This window comes from Hermetia illucens, chromosome 3 (genome assembly GCF_905115235.1).
Source record: "Hermetia illucens chromosome 3, iHerIll2.2.curated.20191125, whole genome shotgun sequence".
Classification (NCBI taxonomy): Eukaryota; Metazoa; Arthropoda; class Insecta; order Diptera; family Stratiomyidae; genus Hermetia; species Hermetia illucens.
In genome coordinates, this window is record NC_051851.1 from 126,210,065 (window position 1) to 126,229,732 (window position 19,668).

The window sequence follows — 19,668 nt, forward strand, 5'->3', positions numbered from 1 at the left end:
AATAGCGGAACGCACTGGCCCGCCGCTAGAAGAAAGTATCTCACTTACGTGATTATCAGCTCTTAAGAATGTGGAACAATCCAAGTTAAAGAAACTATCTACAAGCCTATGCAACCTTCCTTATCTCCAAGCCAGGATAAGGATGGAATAACATACATATGCTTATCGACGATAAAATGCTAGCCAATCTACAAGAATACGAACCGGAAAGCAAAGAAAGCGATCGCTTTCACCCGAGCGTACTATTAGAGATCATCATCATCAATGGCGTAACAGCCGGTATTCGGTTTAGGCCTGCCTTAATAAGAAACTCCAGACATCCCGGTTTTGCGCCGAGGTCCACCAATTCGATATCCCTAAAAGCTGTCCGGCGTTCTGACCTACCCATCGTTCCATCTTAGGCAGGGTCTGCCTCATCTTCTTTTTCTACCATAGATATTGCCGCTTTTCCGGGTGGGATCATCCTCATCCATACGGATTAAGTGACCCGCCCACCATAACCTATTGAGCCGGATTTTATCCACAACCTGACGGTCATGGTATCGCTCACAGATTTCGTCGTATGTAGGCTACGGAATCGTCCATCCTCATGAAGGGGGCCAAAAATTCTTCGGAGGATTCTTCTCTTGAACGCGGCCAACAGTTCGCAATTCTCCTTGCTAAGAACCCAAGTCTCCAAAGAATACATGAGGACTGGCAAGATCATTGTCTTGTACAGTAAGAGCTTTGACGCGATGGTGAGACGTTTCGAGCGGAACAGTCTTTGTAAACTGAAATAGGCTCTGTTGGCTGACAATAACCTTGCGCGGATTTCATCATCGTAGCTGTTGTCGGTTGTGATTTTCGACCCTAGATAAGAGAAATTATCAACGGTCTCAAAGTTGTATTCTCCTATCTTTATTCTTCCCGTTTGAGCAGTACGCTTTGATGTTGTTGATTGGTTGGTTTTTGATGCTGACGTTGCCACCATATACTTTGTCCTGCCTTCATCGATGTGCAGCCCAAGATCTCGTGCCGCCTGCTCGATCTGGATGAAGGTAGTTTGTACATCTCGGGTCGTTCTTCCCATGATGTCGATATCATCAGCATAGGCCAGTAATTGGGTGGACTTTAAGAGGATCGTACCTCTTGCATTTACCTCGGCATTACAGATCCCTTTCTCGAGGGCCAGGTTAAAGAGGACGCATGATAGGGCATCCCCTTGTCGTAGACTGTGGTTGATGTCGAATGGTCTTGAGAGTGATCCTGCTGCTTTTACCTGGCCTCGCACATTGGTCAGGGTCACACTAGTCAATTTTATCAATATCGTTGGGATACCAAATTCTCTCTTGGCCGTACACAGTTTCACTCTGGCTATGCTATCATAGGCGGCCTCAAAGTCGGTGCAACTGTTGTCCATATGCTAACAGTTTTTCCAGCGCTCGCCGCACACAGAAAATCTTATCTGTTGCTGATTTGCCTGGAGTGAAGCCTCTTTGGTATGGGCCAATGATGTTCTGGGCGTATGGGACAATCCGGGCTAGCAAGATAGCAAAGAATATCTTATAAAGGGTACTCAGTAACGTGATACCTCTATAATTGCTGCACTGCGTAATATCCCCCTTTTTATGTATGAGAAGATAATGCCTCGTTGCCAATCGTCAGCCATTGATTCGCTGCCCCACACCTTGAGCACAAGTTGATGAACCACTTGGTGTAACTGGCCGCCTCCATATTTAACCAATTCGGCGGTAATTGCATCGGTTCCTGGCGACTTATGATTTTGTAGCCGATAAATTGCACGGACTGTTTCTCCTGTACTTGATGGTGACAGTATTTATTTTATTATTAGAAATATTTCCGATAAATTGAATACTCGGGATCGCGAGAGAGAATTCTGCATCGACTTGTCAAAAGCCGACACTAACGCACACAGTAAGTCGAACACTTCTATTGCGTTAGTGAAAAAAACTGACGAGCCGGAAGGGATAGATGACAAGAACATTACAAGAAGATTTCAACTGAAGAATTTGCTCATCATCTACTTTCACTCACACAGCAGACTTTTGGAGCAATTCTGTCTGTCATCGACACTGAAGTCGAGGAAGCAACAAAACGAATGAAATCAGTGAAAAGACAGAGTCGCATCTGGAAATTGGAGAGGTGCTCAATGACTTCTTAAATCGGATTATTCAGGAAGGTAGAACACCATCTGACTGGCAAGAAGGTACCACAGTTCCAATATGGAAAAAGAAAGGCAATCCAGCAGAATGTTCAAATTACCGTCCGATCAGATTGCTGAACATTTTTGAATGCATTCTTGACAATCATATGCATGAAATCGTTCAAATACCCGTGAACCAATCTGGGTTTGTCAAGAACTGCTGAACTGCGGATGTCATACACGTTGCGCGGTTACTCATGGAGAAACACCATCGCCCTCTTTACATTGTATTTCTGGATCTGGAGAAAGCATTTGACCGTGTGCCACACGTACTCATCGGGTATGCTCTGCGACAACACTTAGTGCCACAAAACTCATGCATAGGCTTCTCTACCACGATCCAAAAGGTAAAGTGCGAGATATGGCGGGTGTATCAAAATCACTTTATGTCTCTGTTAGTGTTCATCAAGGAAGCGCCCTCTCACCACTCTTCTTTTCTTTGGTTATGGACACTGTCACACGGGACATTACCTCCAATACCCTACATACTGCTCTGTCGAGATGATGCTTTCTCAGCGTCTCATAGCAAAAGTGATCTCGAGGATCTTCTCCAGAAATGGAACAGTCTCAGATTGAATCTCAATAAAAATTTTTGACAACCGATCCCCATGAAACTGGCACTGTCACTGTGAGTGGCAGTGACGAGGGCAGAACTGCTATCAGGCAACGGGGAACTGCGTTATGGAATTGCTTCAAGCATTACCGCAACCTAAATGAAGTGACGTTCCACAACTGGAGTTCTTTATGAACGACGTATCAAGGAACGCCTCAAACCTAAAATTTATAGGAATTTGTTCGGCCCTATTGTCCTCTGTGGTACTGAGTATTGGCCGACTATAGAAGTCTTGGGGTAATGAAGACGAAGATGTTCTATTGGACTAGTGCCATAACACGAAATGATCATCGTGGTCATCGATCGTGGAAAAATTACGAGAGAGGCGTCTTCGATGATATGTGCACGTAATTCGTGCTAACGAGGCTTCACTTGCTAAGGTTGGTCTGAACGTCGAAGTCAATTGTAAGCGACCAAGAGGCCGGCTGGTTGGGGATTTGAAAGCTTCGTGACTGCATGCAGTCAGGTCTTTGATAGAACAAAATTGGGCTACCAATCGCGACGAGCCGACCATCAAAAAGGTTAAAGAAGGAGAAAAAGAAAACTAGCTTCATCTTAATACAGCTAGTTTCTACAATCTTCCATAAGGCTGAAAGAGGCCTTAGTTTTATCAAAGTCCCATCTCCATCCCATCACAACCTGAGCAGAGATCTTGAACCTTTCGTTGACTACAAAAATTAAAACAATATCAGACCGATCCAGCACACAAGAAATTGGTTTAAAGCAGCAGGTGCTGAAGAAGAAGAATTTCTTCATCAAATCTGAACTGGTTCATAGCACCGGCAAATGGTACGGGGTTAAAGATAACGACCTGGCCGGAAAGTTCCGAAATTGTAGTTTCAGTGGATTATGCGGAGTACAAATAACCCCATGCAAATTGCACGGAATTTAAACTTCCCCGAGGGTGTTATGTAAAGTAAACCCCTAGCAACTGTTGTCCGCTAGTAAATACTGTCTAACTTTCCAATCTCGATTTTCTGAGAGATACAGAGAACACGAATGTGTCGTGCCCATCAGCATCCCAACATCTACTTCTTTTTCATCCAATGGTTGGCATGCTGACAATCGACGTGAGTGTCATCGAGTTGAATAAAAATTCGATCCGGCAATCTCGCAGATATTAACTTTAGCTTAGCTTTATTTTGGTGAAAACTCCTTTATGAAATTAGACTGGACTATCAATGTAAACCCAATTTTCCCAATATCAATGTTTTCCTAACTGACAGACTGAAATTCAATTTTCAAATGCCCCGTGTGGTATTACGACCATCTCACATCTGAGAAATTCCTGTATAACTAACTCTTCCTACGCCAAAGTTTGCAGTAAATTAAAGTTCTGAAAATCTTTGGCTTCCGATGTTCGTTGTTACCTTTAACTATCCCAACTAATCACTCTATATTCCCGTCCTTCAATCCATCATTTTGAACCTCATAACCAGACCCACAATATAAAGTCGTGCATCTTACATTACAAGTTGTCGATCGATTGACGATTTTGATACCAAAAAATTCGATGCACAATCAAATAAGCATGACGAAAGTCTCTGCTTTAACAGTTGCTTTCCCTAACTCTCTGTCGAACATGAACTTGTTTCACTTTAGCCCAGTCCTTTTCACCCACAGTGACGGTCCTTCGTCGACCACTCCGTCGTCAGTATTATTAGTGTTCAACCAAATGTTGATACCTTCTTTCTTCGAAATAGTTCTTTCTCTTATTTCATGGAATGGTGGCACAACCCTTTGCGGCCACATTCAGGGCAAAGCCATCAATCTCAGTGGACTCTCAGTTCCTAATTACTAAAAGGCAAACCAAAAGAAAAGCTAAGTTCGTTCGACTTCTGTTTCCCAAATTGCTTACTTCACTCGAGGTAGCACCTATTGATCATCCCCCTACTTCCCTGGGCAGCCCACCAAAAGTTCACTATCCCCTGCAATTATAATATCATATAATACGCTGTATTTACATACACCATGCTCAAGCAGAGAAAGTCCACTCCTACACTTCATTCCTATAATTCATCTTCCGCATACGTACTTGATCTGTGAACCCATTCTTATCACTACTCCATAAATTTAAATGGACAACCAAAGTTAATAATTTCCGCAAAAGAGGTAAAGTTAATGCTAATGGACTGCAGTTTGCGAATATCATGAACCTGCAGTTAATTTTGCAGCTCCCTGCACTGGGGAGCGTCCATAAACTAATATACTGCGGGGACTATTTAATTTTATAATACAGATACGCGGCGGGAATCCACAAAACGTCTTTCTGGGAGTATAAAAGATCACGGCATCCTGGGAAATGGAAATGTCTGGGTTAGTTAACTTTCATATTGTTCTGGAGCAATTTGTGCAGGACTTACACATTTGAATCTCGGAAAAATGTCGTTTAAAGTTTTTCACTTGAAAAGTTTTCCAAATATCACGTCTTTTGCCAGCCTTAGTAGAAAATTGCTTATGCAAAGCGGGTTGTGTTCTTTCAATTGGAGAAGTGATTTCATTGCGTTGTCACGCGTCTTCCAAGTTTGGAAAATTTGCAAATAAAGTGAGAATGTAAGGACGCTTGAAAGTAAGATGGTTTGATGGTGTAGCTGTAATAGAAGTAAATGAAGTAGTAACCATTGAATTCATATGTGTTACCAGGGGGAATAATTTTTTAATTGAAAATAAAATAGCAGTTTCAAGTTGAAATATTTTCATTCGTAGATATTTTTCGAATATTTGAAGCTAAGAAAGGAAATTTAGTGTCTGCTATGGAAATAAAAACTTCTTTTCTAAGAATAAAACTTTATATTTTGATTATATTCTCTCAGATGCCTCGACCTACTTTGCACAAGTGCGAGACACTGTCCCAGGGCGTCGTCATACTCCTCGCAAAGCCTGTAGGCAGTGTCCGTATATATTCCTAGCTTCCCTAGGTGATAGTTCAGCCGACAATGACTAGTGAGAATTCCCACTATGATTCGGAGTTTATTTTTGGTGAGGTTTGAAAATTCCTATGTGCGCATGCGTTCGTATCCCCCAATAAGCACCCTGGACTGCTCCTGATAGGCCCGCCCAGTATAGTTCCCTCAACCGTTCCTCTTCATTTCTTAGAGTCATAGCCATGAAACCGTTTCCGATTCCACAGGAGGGTTCTGGTCTGTGTAAAGGCGTCCATGCTCCCTTCTTGGCAAGTTCGTCCGCTGCCTCGTTGGCTTCCAACCGAGCATAGCCTGGAACCCAAAGTATCCACACCTTGTTGGACGAGCCGAGTGTATTCAATCTCTCAAGGCATTCCCAAACCAGTTTAGAGTTCACCTAGTTGGACCTAAGTGCCTTGATCGCTGCTACGCTATCGGTGAGAATAACTATGTTCTGCCCCCTGTAGTTTCTTTGGAGATTAAAGGAGGCACATTTGTCTATGGTGTATATTTCCACCTGGAATATGCTAGTGTACCTACCCATTGGCTCAAAGTACATTTTCCTTGGACCAATGACACCGCCACCTCGTCCCTCGGTTGATGGTTTACGCCGTATGTCGCAGCCACGCTCTCCCAGTTTGCCTTGTTACTCCAACGTGTTTCAAACTTCTTATCGAAGTGAAACCTCGTTGTCATGTTATCCCTTGGTGTCAGTAATTCGGGATACCACCTAGAAAGAATATCAATCTTCCTTCGATTTAAGCAGCTCCCCACCTCACTCATACTACCGGCCATCCTGATTATTACCCTCCTTGCCTGCATCTGTATGTACAGATGCAGAGGGGTTAATCCCAGGAGGACCCCCAGGGATACCGTTGGGCATGTCCTCATTGCCCCACTGATAGACATGTAGGTCAGCCTTTGGAGCTTATATATTTCCCTGCTTGTGTGTTCTTTCTGTCCTGATTACCGTTCCATATATAATCATTGGCCTTACTATTGCCTGTCCGGATAGCTGAGTGGTTAGAGCACAAGGCTGTCGTACGGAAGGTCGCGGTTTAAATCTCACAGGTGGCAGTGGGATTTGTATCGTGGTTTGACGTCGGATACCAGTCGACTCAGCTGTGAATGAGTACCTGAGTCAAATCAGGGTAATAATCTCGGGCGAGCGCAATGCTGACCACATTGTCTCCTACAATATACTGTAGTGTACCGTTACAGTCTTGAATGAAGTGCTCTAACACATTTCAAGGCCCTGATCTAATATGGATTGTTGCGCCAACGATTATTATTATTACTATTGCAGCATATATTCAGTGTAGTATCTTCGGGCTGCAACCCCATTTTTTTCCTGCTATGGATCTATTATACAAGTCATCAAAGCCCTCGTCGCTTTCCGACATGTGTTTTCCAGAGGAATTTTGGGTCAAGCGTAATTCCCAAAGACTTCTGTTTCTCGTTTCACCTCCATATCATGTAATGTTATGGTTCTCAGGTGATCAAGCTTACGCCTCCTAGTGAATGGTACTATGGTGGCTTTGGCTGAATTGATCCGCAGTCCCATCTTCCTGCACAAGGTATTAGTAACCCTGAGTCCAGTTTGGATTCTATCATACAGGGTATCTTCATGTTTGCCCCTACAGATTAAAACCATGTCGTCCGCGTAACCCTGGACTTGGATTCCAGTATTTGTTAACACATCCAGGTGTTCATCCACTATCATACTCCAGATCAGCGGCGATAGCACCCTACCTTGTGGACAGCCTTTAGTGATGTTCATGACAATAGAATTTGTACCTGTCGGTACCTCTATTTGCTTACTTTCTAGCATTTTTGCCCATCCAGAATGCCAGGATGTTTTCCACTCCCTTGCGGCTCAGAGCATCTTTACAATGCTATTCTGCATCCCAAAGATAAGGAAGCGTAGCCTGAAACATAGGGTTTAACTGTAATCCGTAGGTCCTTCTTCCGCAAAGACGGCAGTAAATGGATCAGAAATGAACCAGCTGTACTCAGCCTTCTGTTTCATCATAACCTTAAGTATTTTCGAATTGGAGCGATGAACGAAATTCGATACTGATTGAGGTGTTCAAAAAACTCTTTTCACTCAAAAATTGTATTCGTCATTACCAAGGAAACGAAATATTATCCAAGAAATGGGGTTGGAAAATGGAATCGGGAAAACCTTTATAAATAACAAACAAAAGAGCTAATTGGTATACTTTTGGACAATGCAATTGTGCGTATTATAATAATATGCAGAAATCGAAAGTTCTGTGGCATACAAACCTATATTTTGTTAAGATATAATGATAATTCATTGATAATGAACGTACAAGTTCATTTAACCAAAAACCAACAAACACCCCTCAATTTATGATACCTGCAATTTTTTGATTCAATATGTTTCGCAACCTACTTGAAAATATCACTGTCGATCCACAGCGATTTCTGTATCGTAGCAGAGCCAAATTTACACATGGAATACATTGTTACCGTAGAAAATAATACAAACTTCGTTCGCAAGGTAGCGAAAGGTTGTGGCGTAGAATACCTTTCTTTTGCTCTAAATGCTCAGATCCTGTGTGCCAGCAATACTCCAGGGTGGCTATTATTGCTTCATATCTGCAAACAAGCGTGTAGAAGACGATTATTTTTCGGTTTCGAATAGCAATACATATTGAAATAAAGTGCAAAGATGCTTTTGATTTTATCTGCAAATTTTTTATCACATTACATTTGTTAAGCTTTCGTAGAAACCAAAAGTTAATTAAAATCGGTTCAATGTCTGTTTGGCTGTCTGTCTGTCACGCGGACTTTTCTCAGAAATGCTTACACCTATTAACACGAAATTTCGTAGAAAGGTGGAAACTATAAACCCCCACATAATTATATCATTCCTCGTTAAAGTGGGCCCCCATATACGCAAAGGAGAGGTGCACCATCCCGCCCCAATTCAGATCCTTAAAATTTCGCGTTAATACAGGTTTTGATATGAGGAATCATACTGGAAAGTGTAGTAATCCTACTATTACTAACGAATTTATAATAGGCTATGCCTACTTCGCGTCAAATACTCTCTAGCAGATAAAATGTCAGTACCACATCAAAATTAATATCGAGTATATTAAAGGTATATACACTACGAGCTATGTATAAATGAACCATCGTATACCCAAATATTTTCCCATAAAAACTTAACAAAGCCTTTCATAACTGAAGCACCGAGCATCCGATTTCCGAAGAGGAATACGAAACAACCAAATCAACATTTAAGTGGTATAAAGGCGCATTGGCATATGCTTCCACAAGCGCATCGCTTTACAGGGAAGACCCTTGAATTCCAGACTAAGTTTTGACATTTCGTTTATTAGTCCGTGTAATTTCAAAAAGCTGTTTCCAATTTAAATGTCAATCGAAGTTGACATCTACGTATTTGACTTCTTTGCCTAGACGAATTTTTACTATATTTAACTTAGCTTTTTAAGATTTAACTGTTTAAGGGGGTCATCCCGTGTGTCGGATCCGCGGAATCGAATTGTATCTAAATATAGTGTAGAATATAAAGATAAAGTGATTTTTTGATATTCGGAGTCGTTTAGAAATAATAGTGTTGAACACATGGCAAGTCACATGGCAAATTTATGTCAATCGCCGTAATAAAGCGTGTATTTATCGCTGTTCGAATGAACTCGCGACACCAAAAATTTAGTTTTTAATATTTCAGCGAAAATGATGTTAAGCTGATTTGTTTGAGGTTCTTTGGATTTGTACAATCATCTTTTCCAGTTTCCAATGCTCTACACTCTTCAATAGAATGGCTGCCTAGGGGCCATCCGTGTCAGGTGCTTTAAAATATTCAAAGGATAGTATAGGAGCTCTCGCCTTTTCATTGGTAACAATCGCGCTGGCAGTGTCCCAATGCCTCTTACAACACTTTCGCCTTCAGCCTTGCTGCCAATAGATAGGAAAAGGCTTGGGCATGATGCAGGATAATTTGACTAACCTTTAAGTTTGTAGACATAAGTGTAGTCTAAGGTGAAAATTGGCGCTAACTGAAGAGCCTGCTCGAATGTGGATCTCGCCCAAGTTACTAGCCCCGTTTTCTTGCGTCCGTTTGCTCTGGATATCGCCACATTTGGCGGTGTAGCAAAGCCGTCGTCATTCACGGGAACCTCGCTTTCTATCCTAGTGCCTTTCCTTGTCATCAGCTGCGAGCCTTTCATATTCATGGTGTCCGAGCTGCATGGATTTGTTTCCAGCTACCGGTATTAGACCAGTTGCGTTCACATCAACAGCTTCCATTTCTTTCGCTTTTTCTCGTAAAGGCGGATGAGAAGATTCTGACAGACAAGCATGTAGTACCCTCTCCTTTGCAACTGAAGTTACTTTCTACCAAGCATTCCTTTGCCGTTTTCTGGAAGAATTAGGCAACAGTGTTACCGACAGGGAGTTGCTATCCTTTCTGGCTGACCACGCCGTAAATACTTGGTGCAAACTTTTCACTGAAATAGAGAGCATGTCTTCCACAGATTTCTTTGTTAGCGAACAAGAATCTGGTGAGCCCTTCAAAATACCATGATCGCCAGGTTGTGGATAAAATCCGGCTCAATGAGTTACGGTGGCCGGGTCACATAATCCGTATGAATGAGGATCATCCAGCCTGGAAAGTCTATAAGGACAATATCTGCGATAGAAAAAGAAGATCCTGTCTGAGATGGAGCGATGACGTAGGTCAGGACGCCAGACAGCTATTAGGGAATTCGAATTGGTGGACCTCGGCGCAAAACCGGGATGTATGGAGTTCCTTATTAAGGGAGGTCTAGATCGGATACCGGTTGTTGCGCCATTGATGATGATGATGAATATTTAAAAGTCTTAAATGATGATCTTCTCCCAATTAAACAACGAATGCAAGCAAATAAGTATTCTACAATGTTTATGCGAGGCACTGCCTCCTGCCCAGTGGTAATGTGACGGTTCTTATGTTTGTCACCTTTATCTTCCAGACTTTAAGCCACCTTTCCACTTGCTCAAGGTATTCTAGCAAATTAGGAAATGCAATTCAAAGGTTGATATGCAAGCTTAAGCTCATAACCATTCGCGAATATTGAATTGACCAAATATTTATTAGAAGGAAAGTGAGATATGTGAAGAAGAAATTCTAAATGAATTCCTTCTGACCGTGTCTAACTTCATATATGCGAAGAATGAAGCATCTTCCCTTTGTTGATAACCAGTGCTGTTTTTTGCTAAATTAAGTACATTTTGAAGTTCATCAGAGCCTGAATGACTTTTTTCAATACTTTTGTTAAATAGGTAATTTTCAGTCCTTTTCAACAGAAACCGAATCGAAATTAATATTTGGCAATATCACGTTTTGATGAATGACAAAATGACCGAAAAGTTGAACTGGTAACGTTAGGGTGCCTGTCGTCACTTTATGATATAGGTCGTAAGATCACAAACAGAAAGTAGCAGATTAGGTAAATGCAGTCCATCGAATAATTCAAAGCTTGAAATAGCACACTAAGTTGAACATAAAGTAGTACGAACCGCTTCGGACGCTGCCAGTTCCCCGTCCCTACCTCGTTCACAATTCACAGAAAAGTCCGTTTGAAAATGTCACAATATTGGAAGAAGATGTCGGGACATGTACGGCAGGCGCGTTCAGTTTGAAAGTATTTTAGTCGGCCGTTAGAAAGAAAACCGTTTATTTTCGAAACTAATCGAGAAAACAGTCTGCCTTGGTGAATAAACGTGCTATGAAAATCTTAGACTGTAGTATTCACCTCTGTAGCGTCTGGCAAAAGTAAATAGAACCTGTTTGACCCAATACGCGACATATATGCAATCATCAAGCATGGTAGCAGGAATGAGTTAAATTGGGGCTTCAAAGCGACCAGAGTCAATAGACTGGCATTTATTGACTATAACATAAAAATGAAGTGTACTCTAATATATTGCATTTTAATTTGTTACAAAACGTCATTTTAAGCATAGAACAAGCCTGTGTCCTCCAGTAGGATAACCATCCTAAGTACACTTACTTCTCGGCAGAAAAAGGATTATTGTGTGAGGTCCCACGCAACCTATAAGTGTATGCCTCGCCAATTGGTGACCCTTAACCTGGCTGAACATCTAAAGCATTCACTCGGACTACAGGTCCATATACTGCACATTTTTTCAAGAAATGGTTTCCGGAAGGCATTGTAGGAAACTGGCAATGAAATTTCCCCTGATACTTTTTCAAATCAATGAAACATGTGACATTTTGCGCCATCATGTGTCGCTCTAATAACAACTGTTAGTTTTTTTGGAACACTAGGTAATCCTACGCAAAGCATTTTATGCTGACGTTGTCAAAAGCTCTGAATCATTCAAAGAAGAGTAGATGTAGCGGTGATCTGAATCTAAATCCTTATTCACCTTGATATGGGTAACGGCTTTAAGATGTCGCCGATGAAAAAAAAGAAAACCATTGGCAATATTTTCGGAAGTTTTATTACGAAATAGAGATATACGCTCTTCTCTAACGTAATAAGTACGCAGTGTATTATATTCTGGTTAAAAACTCATTTAGCAACACCAATTGTCTCGGTTAGCAGAAGTCAACTTTATTAAATGAGTGCCACTCTGTATTATCCATCTTAAAATATATAAAAGCCTTTCATGTTTGCAGCAAATTTCCCAAAACGAGGAAGAAGCAACAATGCATCAAAAAACGTGGAGCTAAGTACCAGCAAGTACCCCATTTTCTGTTGCTCGTAGCCTTTCACTTTATGCAAAAAGTTTATCTGCACTGTCTACTTACTTCCGAAAACTTTTGCATTTCAGAATTCCTACCTTGTTACCTTTATTCTATCTAATTAAATTGTATGGCGTGCCTGCCATTCTTTAGGAAAGTTTTTATCGTCACCATTAGGTATACGCCGACGTGTGCAGTGGAAATTTTACAATTTTCTTTAGTTCCTTTCAATTAATATCTTAGAGAATGTATGTTAACGTGTGAGTGCAGTATCTAAATTATAATCAAAAAGCATCAAGTTTAAATTGATAAAAGAGAGCAGCTAGCGTTTTTAAAGCCAAATATATTTGGAAATTTAACTATCTGAGCACTAACATCAAATTGATTCTATTGAGTGTGCTATGTATGTTCTGTGTGAGAGAAGTACATGGAAAATGACAGCCACTGGTATTTAAAAGCTCGAAGCTTCTGTCAATTCATGTCTGCGAAGTGTCATCGGGGTATTGAGGACTCATACAGTAACTAATGAAGAAATCGGTTGGCGCACGCGCCGGACATCTGTGGACATATTGATTAGAAGGCAGAAATGGCAGTCGGTAGATCACACATTACGCAAGGCCGCTGACCCCGTTTGCGAATTATATCATGCAATTAAACCCACTATCCTAAGACGACCAATGAGTGGATTGTGCTAGTACTGTTTGGCATAGAAAAGTGGAAATCACACAATGGCGCGTGGGGATGTTTCGAGAACTATGGTCCATTTGATCTTTCCACCACTTGGAATATAATCCAGTTATAATAATCAGGAAATTTTCCATTCTTTAAGGTTTTGCTTCAAAAACAAACCCCCACTAAAATCGATTCACCATATATCGCTCAGGGTGACCGCCCACCTGTTTTCATATGCACTTTTCTCAGAAACGGTTAATCCTATCAAAATGAAATTTGGCTATTACATGCGATCAAAAAATTCCACACATACATTGAAAGGCATGATTTAGTATGGGATTTAAGAAGGGAGAGACATCATACAAACGCAGAGAGGGGTGCCAATTTTTTTCTCTCTTAACATAGCCGTGTGGATTATCAAACGATAAGTCTCAATTAGTACTTCATGAACAAGCCCTCAATTTGGTATCGGTTGACTGACTAAACTGAAGTGAGATAGGACTCATTTTCATAAGTTACCCAACTGCCTCTATATATCCATATAGAGGGTATCTTGGAATCTAGACACCAGACAAGGGCAACACCATACTTTTTCCCAGTTTTCCATTTCCATTCCGGTAATTTCTGAGAACGATTCCGTCAAAGAAATGATCACTTTCCTGCCAGCGCACTCCTCTCCCTTTGAAGTTAATATCAGCTACTGAAAGTACTAAATCAGACCTTTTATTCGATATACTACATGCCTACATTTGCGGGTGACACCGCCCAGCTTGTATAGGGATCTCGTCCTTAGGTTCAACCCAAAATGATGTTGAAAATTAGTTCGACAGACCAGTAGACAGACAGTTGGCCGATTTGAATAATTAAAATCAGAATTAATAATTTGCCGTAGAAAAAATCCTGAAAAAGCGAGAGCTACTATATTGTCTTTTGGGCAGTTCAAAGCATGTTACATGGATGGCATCCATCCAGCAATGCTGAAGAAGTTACTAGCGCGACTTTTAAGAAGTATTTTTCTAGCATGAGTAGGCAAGGTGTCCACCTCTTGGAAGAGGGTTAAGATGTGTTAAGTGCTTATGCCGAAACATGGAAAAGTTGTCTATTCAAACCCAAGGAACTTCACACACGTCACCTTGACATCATTCTCGCTGAAATATCTGGAAAGACTGGTCGAGCATCACATTCACGAGAAGGGGGTAACATAACACCTAATAAATGCAAACCAACATGTTTATCAGCGTGGAAACTCCTGTGAGTCTGTCATTTATTCTTTGGTTTCAAAAGTACGGGACGCAACTCTGAAAGGCGAATATGCGATGGAGATATTCACTGACATTAAAGGAGCTTTGACTGTGCCCCTACCAAAAACATTCTGAAGCAGTCAGAGTGTATGATGTCGATGAATCTATGCTATGCTAACGCAATATGACGACAGAATCAACGAAAGGAGAATCACAAATATGTGGACTGCCAAATCAGCCAACAGTCGCTCAAGCTTATGCATTCACGTACTGGCTGTACTAGCTGCAGAGATCTCAGGACGATGTGTAGAAATATACCACGCGCCGCCGCGATGTTACTAACGGAAGAGAGTGAGTGGTTTTGCCTTCCAGAGTTCAGGGAAATAACCCCTTACCTCTTTGAAGAAGTCAAATATCTGGGAGTCATTTAAGATAAGAAACTTCTTGGAACAAACATGTACAGGCAGAGCTGAAAGGAGGCCTCCCTGTCCATAGGCAATGCAGGCGTACCTTCGCCCCGACATGGGGACTCAGACCTATGTAGTAATGTGAATATATGCTGCTATCATTAGGCTGGTGTTCGCTTCTGCATCCGTAGTGCAGTGGAATAAGCTCATACAGAAGAGTTTCCATTGTAAACTGGTTTTAGTGTAAAAACCTGTTTGTGCAATAACTACCACATCCGGCGTAGTTATAAGCGCATTAATCAACTTGGGCCATTCGGAATTATATGTTTGGGTGTAAATAAGTGTTAATGCAACTATCAGAAAATGGGAGGAAGCGTCCCATAAAGCAAACAACAGAGTCTAAATGCCGCTAGACACACTAGGGAGAGCCAGGAAGACTTGCAGAAGTAAAGTGGGCATTGTAGCTGGTTGTAATTCACTAGCTGCACACATGTTCACAATAGGAATTTTAAAAGATGATACGTATCCATTCTGTAATGAGGTCGCGAAATCCAGCAAAAATGTTCGGTGTAAGTGCTCTGCGGATATTATATTGTTGGTGTCGATACGATTCAGTTGCAATAGATAGCGTCACATGCATCCTGCAATGACGAAACCGAATCCACGAAATATCAACTATGGGAGTGCTCTGTCTATGGACACATCTACCATCAGCTTCTTTGTAGTGATGTGATTCAGCTTGGACAAAATCAAATCTACAATTGTAATTCTGAGATACCTAAACCAATTTGGGATATTCCGTTAGACGGGGGAGTCGAGAACAACACACTTCTACAGAGCTCGGAGGCCACGCATCTCTATCCATCTTACAAACACAATATATATGTATATATGGTTGCCATTCACCCCTTGGTGGTGCATAGCGCGTCAACTACACCTAAGCGACATCATTCGCGGAAATGCCCTTTAGTACCCCCAATGACTCCCCAAGATGCTCGCACTCCTCCTCTACTATTCTGCGCCAAGCACGCTTTTGCGGCGGCCAAGGAAGAATCCTTTGAGATAAGCATCAGGCCAGCGCACTCTAGTGATACGACGCCGGCCAGATACTAACGAAAACTTGGAGCTTTTGAAGATTTTCCATGTACTACTCCCATATGGCAACAGAGAAAGAGAACTAGCACAGAATAGTCTCAACTTGATCTTGTGTTGAGATAACTGCATTTCCAGATTCCAGACAAGGCAGCGAAAGCACATTTAGCGCTGTTAATTGTTGGGCAACACCCAGTTCGGGGCCACCATCAACATCTCTTCCAAAATATGGAAATTGACCGACGCTTTCGATGCTTTGCACATTAACGCACATATAAGGAAAGTGCGATAACCTGTCAGACTGACCTTCAGTCCAACTCTACCTGCCTATAATTCCAAACCCAGAGCCATTTAGCCAAAGTCCATGAGCCGATGAGAATGCAAACAGCGTACCAGCGTAATCGAGGTGATTAGGGAAAGATACCATAGTTCGTAGATTTTCTCCACGTCCTCCGGACAAGGCAGCATGAAAAGCGTCACCGATAACAAGAAGAAGGACTTCGCCCTGCACCTCTGAGATTTTACGTGATGTTACATTTTGCGCCATCATGTCGCTCTGGTGATAGCTACTAGTTCCGCTCTACGCACTGTTCCAAAATGATCTGTAGGGTTTCGATGTCGTCGGTGCAGAATATAGCATCCACGACACAGAGGAGAGATCGACCTGTCCTCTGTCGACCAAGTTCCTAAGATGTTCTTTAATGCGTTCCAGAATTACTTTGCGACGACATGGAGCACGCAAACACCCATTAAATTGTCACATTTAAAACAGTAATCCTTCTTTGGAATCTTAACAATCATCATTATGAAGTCATTGCGTTCTGCGGGATCTTCCGCTTCTCTAATCAGTGCAATAGCAAATTCCCCTTCCTCGCCGCGCACACTACGCTGACCTTCTCGGGATTTCGCTCGGTATCGGAATTTGAGCGCCTCAAGTCCACCTTCATTAGTAGCGGTCTTCAACCTCTTCGACGACTACACATGGCACATGAGAAAAGAGGATTTTCGATGACAGCCCAATGCTCATCGATATTCTCAGGGGAGTTACTCAGTGTATCTCCCGTTCAATTACCAAAATTGGTCTCTCGCTGCCGAGCAACAGTTGCAGTGATGGTTTCTATCCTTGTAGTTGCCTCTTACGACAAGCAGGTAAGGGTGTGAGTGTATACTTAAACCCCAACTCACAAGGCACAAGCTGCTTGAAAATACTTGGTAGAAAATTTATTATGGCTAGAGAATTCAAGTTCAGGAGTTCCATACGAATCACATCCAGTTGCCAAAAGCCTCGGGCTGCCATATCGAAGAACTGGGACTTTGACTCCATATCTAGAGTCACCCAACATACTGACCAATTAATTGCGTTATAGTTTCTGACACTGTCGTCTTGGGCAGCACAACAAAAAACGAATTAAATCTTATTTTCGAACATTCGTCGGTCTCTCTAACATTTTGAACACTGAAGTCTATTCGCATCGAGTATACCAAGTTGACCACAAAGTGGATGATAATAATAGTTGAAAATGCTTTTTTGAAAACTCAACACTTACTTGAACCACACAACTGTGCATATAGAGTTTCTCACATAACATGAACACAAAACCTTTACACACGAAGCGCCCAGCTTCCGATTTCATGATTTGTATTTGGAATTGGGGATCCTAAGCCCGCATCCAGTCGATAAGGACATATGTTTTCCTACTTTTTTTAGTCCACAGAACCTTCGTTTTGAGCAAACTCCGCATTTTTTCCAAAAATAGTCCAGGACAGAGCTAATTGATCAGATCTCGTGACATTTCGGCTTGGACGAGACCTTTAGTCCTTACTTTTGATTGCAGCCCATCTTTTCAGATTTAATAAGAGCTAATTGATCAAATTGAAGTCCCAAACTTTTGTAATAAGGACTTTTTGTAGTGCTAATCACATATTTCTTTTATTTACAGGTCGGATACGTACAAGGGTGATTCGAATTTCAACGCTCTTTTCACGCCACTAACTTTTCTGGTGACATATTTTAACTCTGGCGTGAACCCCCTACTTTATGCATTCCTTAGTCGAAACTTTCGGAAAGGCATGCGAGAATTACTCCTGTGTTCGTTTAAAAAGGGCAAAGGAAAGTCTTCGGTACATCAACGAGTACCCTTACAAGTGAGTATTATTCAAATAATCCTTCGTTAGAATTTGGCCATACTTTCTATTTCGGTAACCATCCTACAACATTCATAACAATATATAGACTAAATGTAGCAAATGGCAAGCTCCAAATATAGTGAAAATGTATTGTTTTCAATATGCTTTGTCCAATAATATGAACTTATCGGATTGTCGAAATTATTCAAAATTTAATCATTGGAAAATGTATCATAATAAGCTGGAATGGTTTAAATCCAACTGATAACTATATTTTGGCTCATTTCCAGGGGATTAATTTGGTCTTTACTCTGTCAAAAGCCAATATTTTATCTGCTCCCATTATTTATGCAGATCTATAATAATTTAATCCTTCCGTCGCAATAAAGTTTAATTATTCTGAATTTAATTGAACTCTGATTCATGTGTTCCAGTAAGAATGGAATTAATTAAACGCTGGGCAGAAATACCGAAAGCGTCCACAATCAAAAGAATTTTGGAGATATTTAAGCACCCGGGGCCGGCCTGTTTTCTCTTAAGTAGATATGTGCAGATTCCAAAATGTTTCTCAAGGCCAGGTCGTTTACCAGGAAATTTTCGTATTGAGCTGGTTACTCTAAACTAAGCACAGTATCTCTGATTTGAACCTCTCTTTTCCAAGTTCCCTAATCAGTGGGCGCCACCTTTGGAAAATTTCGGAAGGAGCTCTGCGTCCTGCGTTAGAAACTGTACTTTTCGTACCATCGGCATTTTCATGAGATGTCTGATATAATGCTGATCTCTTATTGATAGATTTGGTTGGGTTTTATGAAGGGGAATGGTATTTATTGCTACAAATTGTTAGAAAGAAATGGCCATTTTTGATTGGAAGTTGAATTATATTAACTCATACGGAAGTACTACTGTTCGTATACCGACCTAACAACCTCTATTGGAGTAGTGAAATCATTTAGCATATTTCATATACAATTCGGTTTAGCATATTTTTTAGGGATTTTGCAATTAAAAATTGAAGCCGTTAGTCCACACTTTTGGACCGTAAAGTCCACCATAGATTACTGCTATTAATATCCTTTCGAGCATTGACTATCCACTCATGTAGGGGTAAATATTTGTGTATCTACTGTAAATTGAAATTTCGCTTTTAGCATTTTGTAGTACTCTCCGGTCTTTAAACCGAATGGTTTCAACCCACTTCTGATCTTCTGAAGTTTCCATACCTGTTTGCTATCCTCTACTAAGCAGGCTTAGCTGAAGATCTTTAGGTGAGGATGGTAGTTCGTTATTAAAATATATTTCAGGGCCATGGGGGTGGAAAATCATGAAAGCCGAGTTATTCCGGCTGGTGTACTCGGTTCTGCTGCAGAATGCAGATACACGATGCTGGATAGTCACAATTAAATAATGTATAACTGGCATTGGTAGTTGAGAGGCCATGAAGGATGTACTGATTAAAATTTGCTTAGAGTGAAGCACGTCGAATTGAAGTAAGAAATGTCTTATATCTCGTCAAAGAGTACATAAACTATTGGTTGCATGATTGAATGCCTCCTTTTTCTATGGCCCTACAATCCGGTGTCCGTCCTTGGCCTACCGAGGTCTTAGTTTCCATTGTCTTCGGTCGTGCAACCACGTTCATCAATTTCGGAAACCGAGTAGTTA

At 41.3% G+C, this 19,668-nt stretch overlaps 1 protein-coding gene across 5 annotated transcripts in view; it reads left to right on the plus strand.

Moving 5' to 3' along the window:
* Window positions 1-19,668, plus strand: part of LOC119652274 (trissin receptor) — a 463,147-nt gene that overhangs the window by 435,360 nt on the left and 8,119 nt on the right. For all 5 annotated transcript variants that reach the window (XM_038056265.1, XM_038056267.1, XM_038056263.1 and 2 more), the window contains one exon: window positions 17,820-18,024. In XM_038056265.1, coding sequence (XP_037912193.1) covers window positions 17,820-18,024 — 205 coding nt within the window. The remainder of the gene's footprint in view (window positions 1-17,819; window positions 18,025-19,668) is intronic.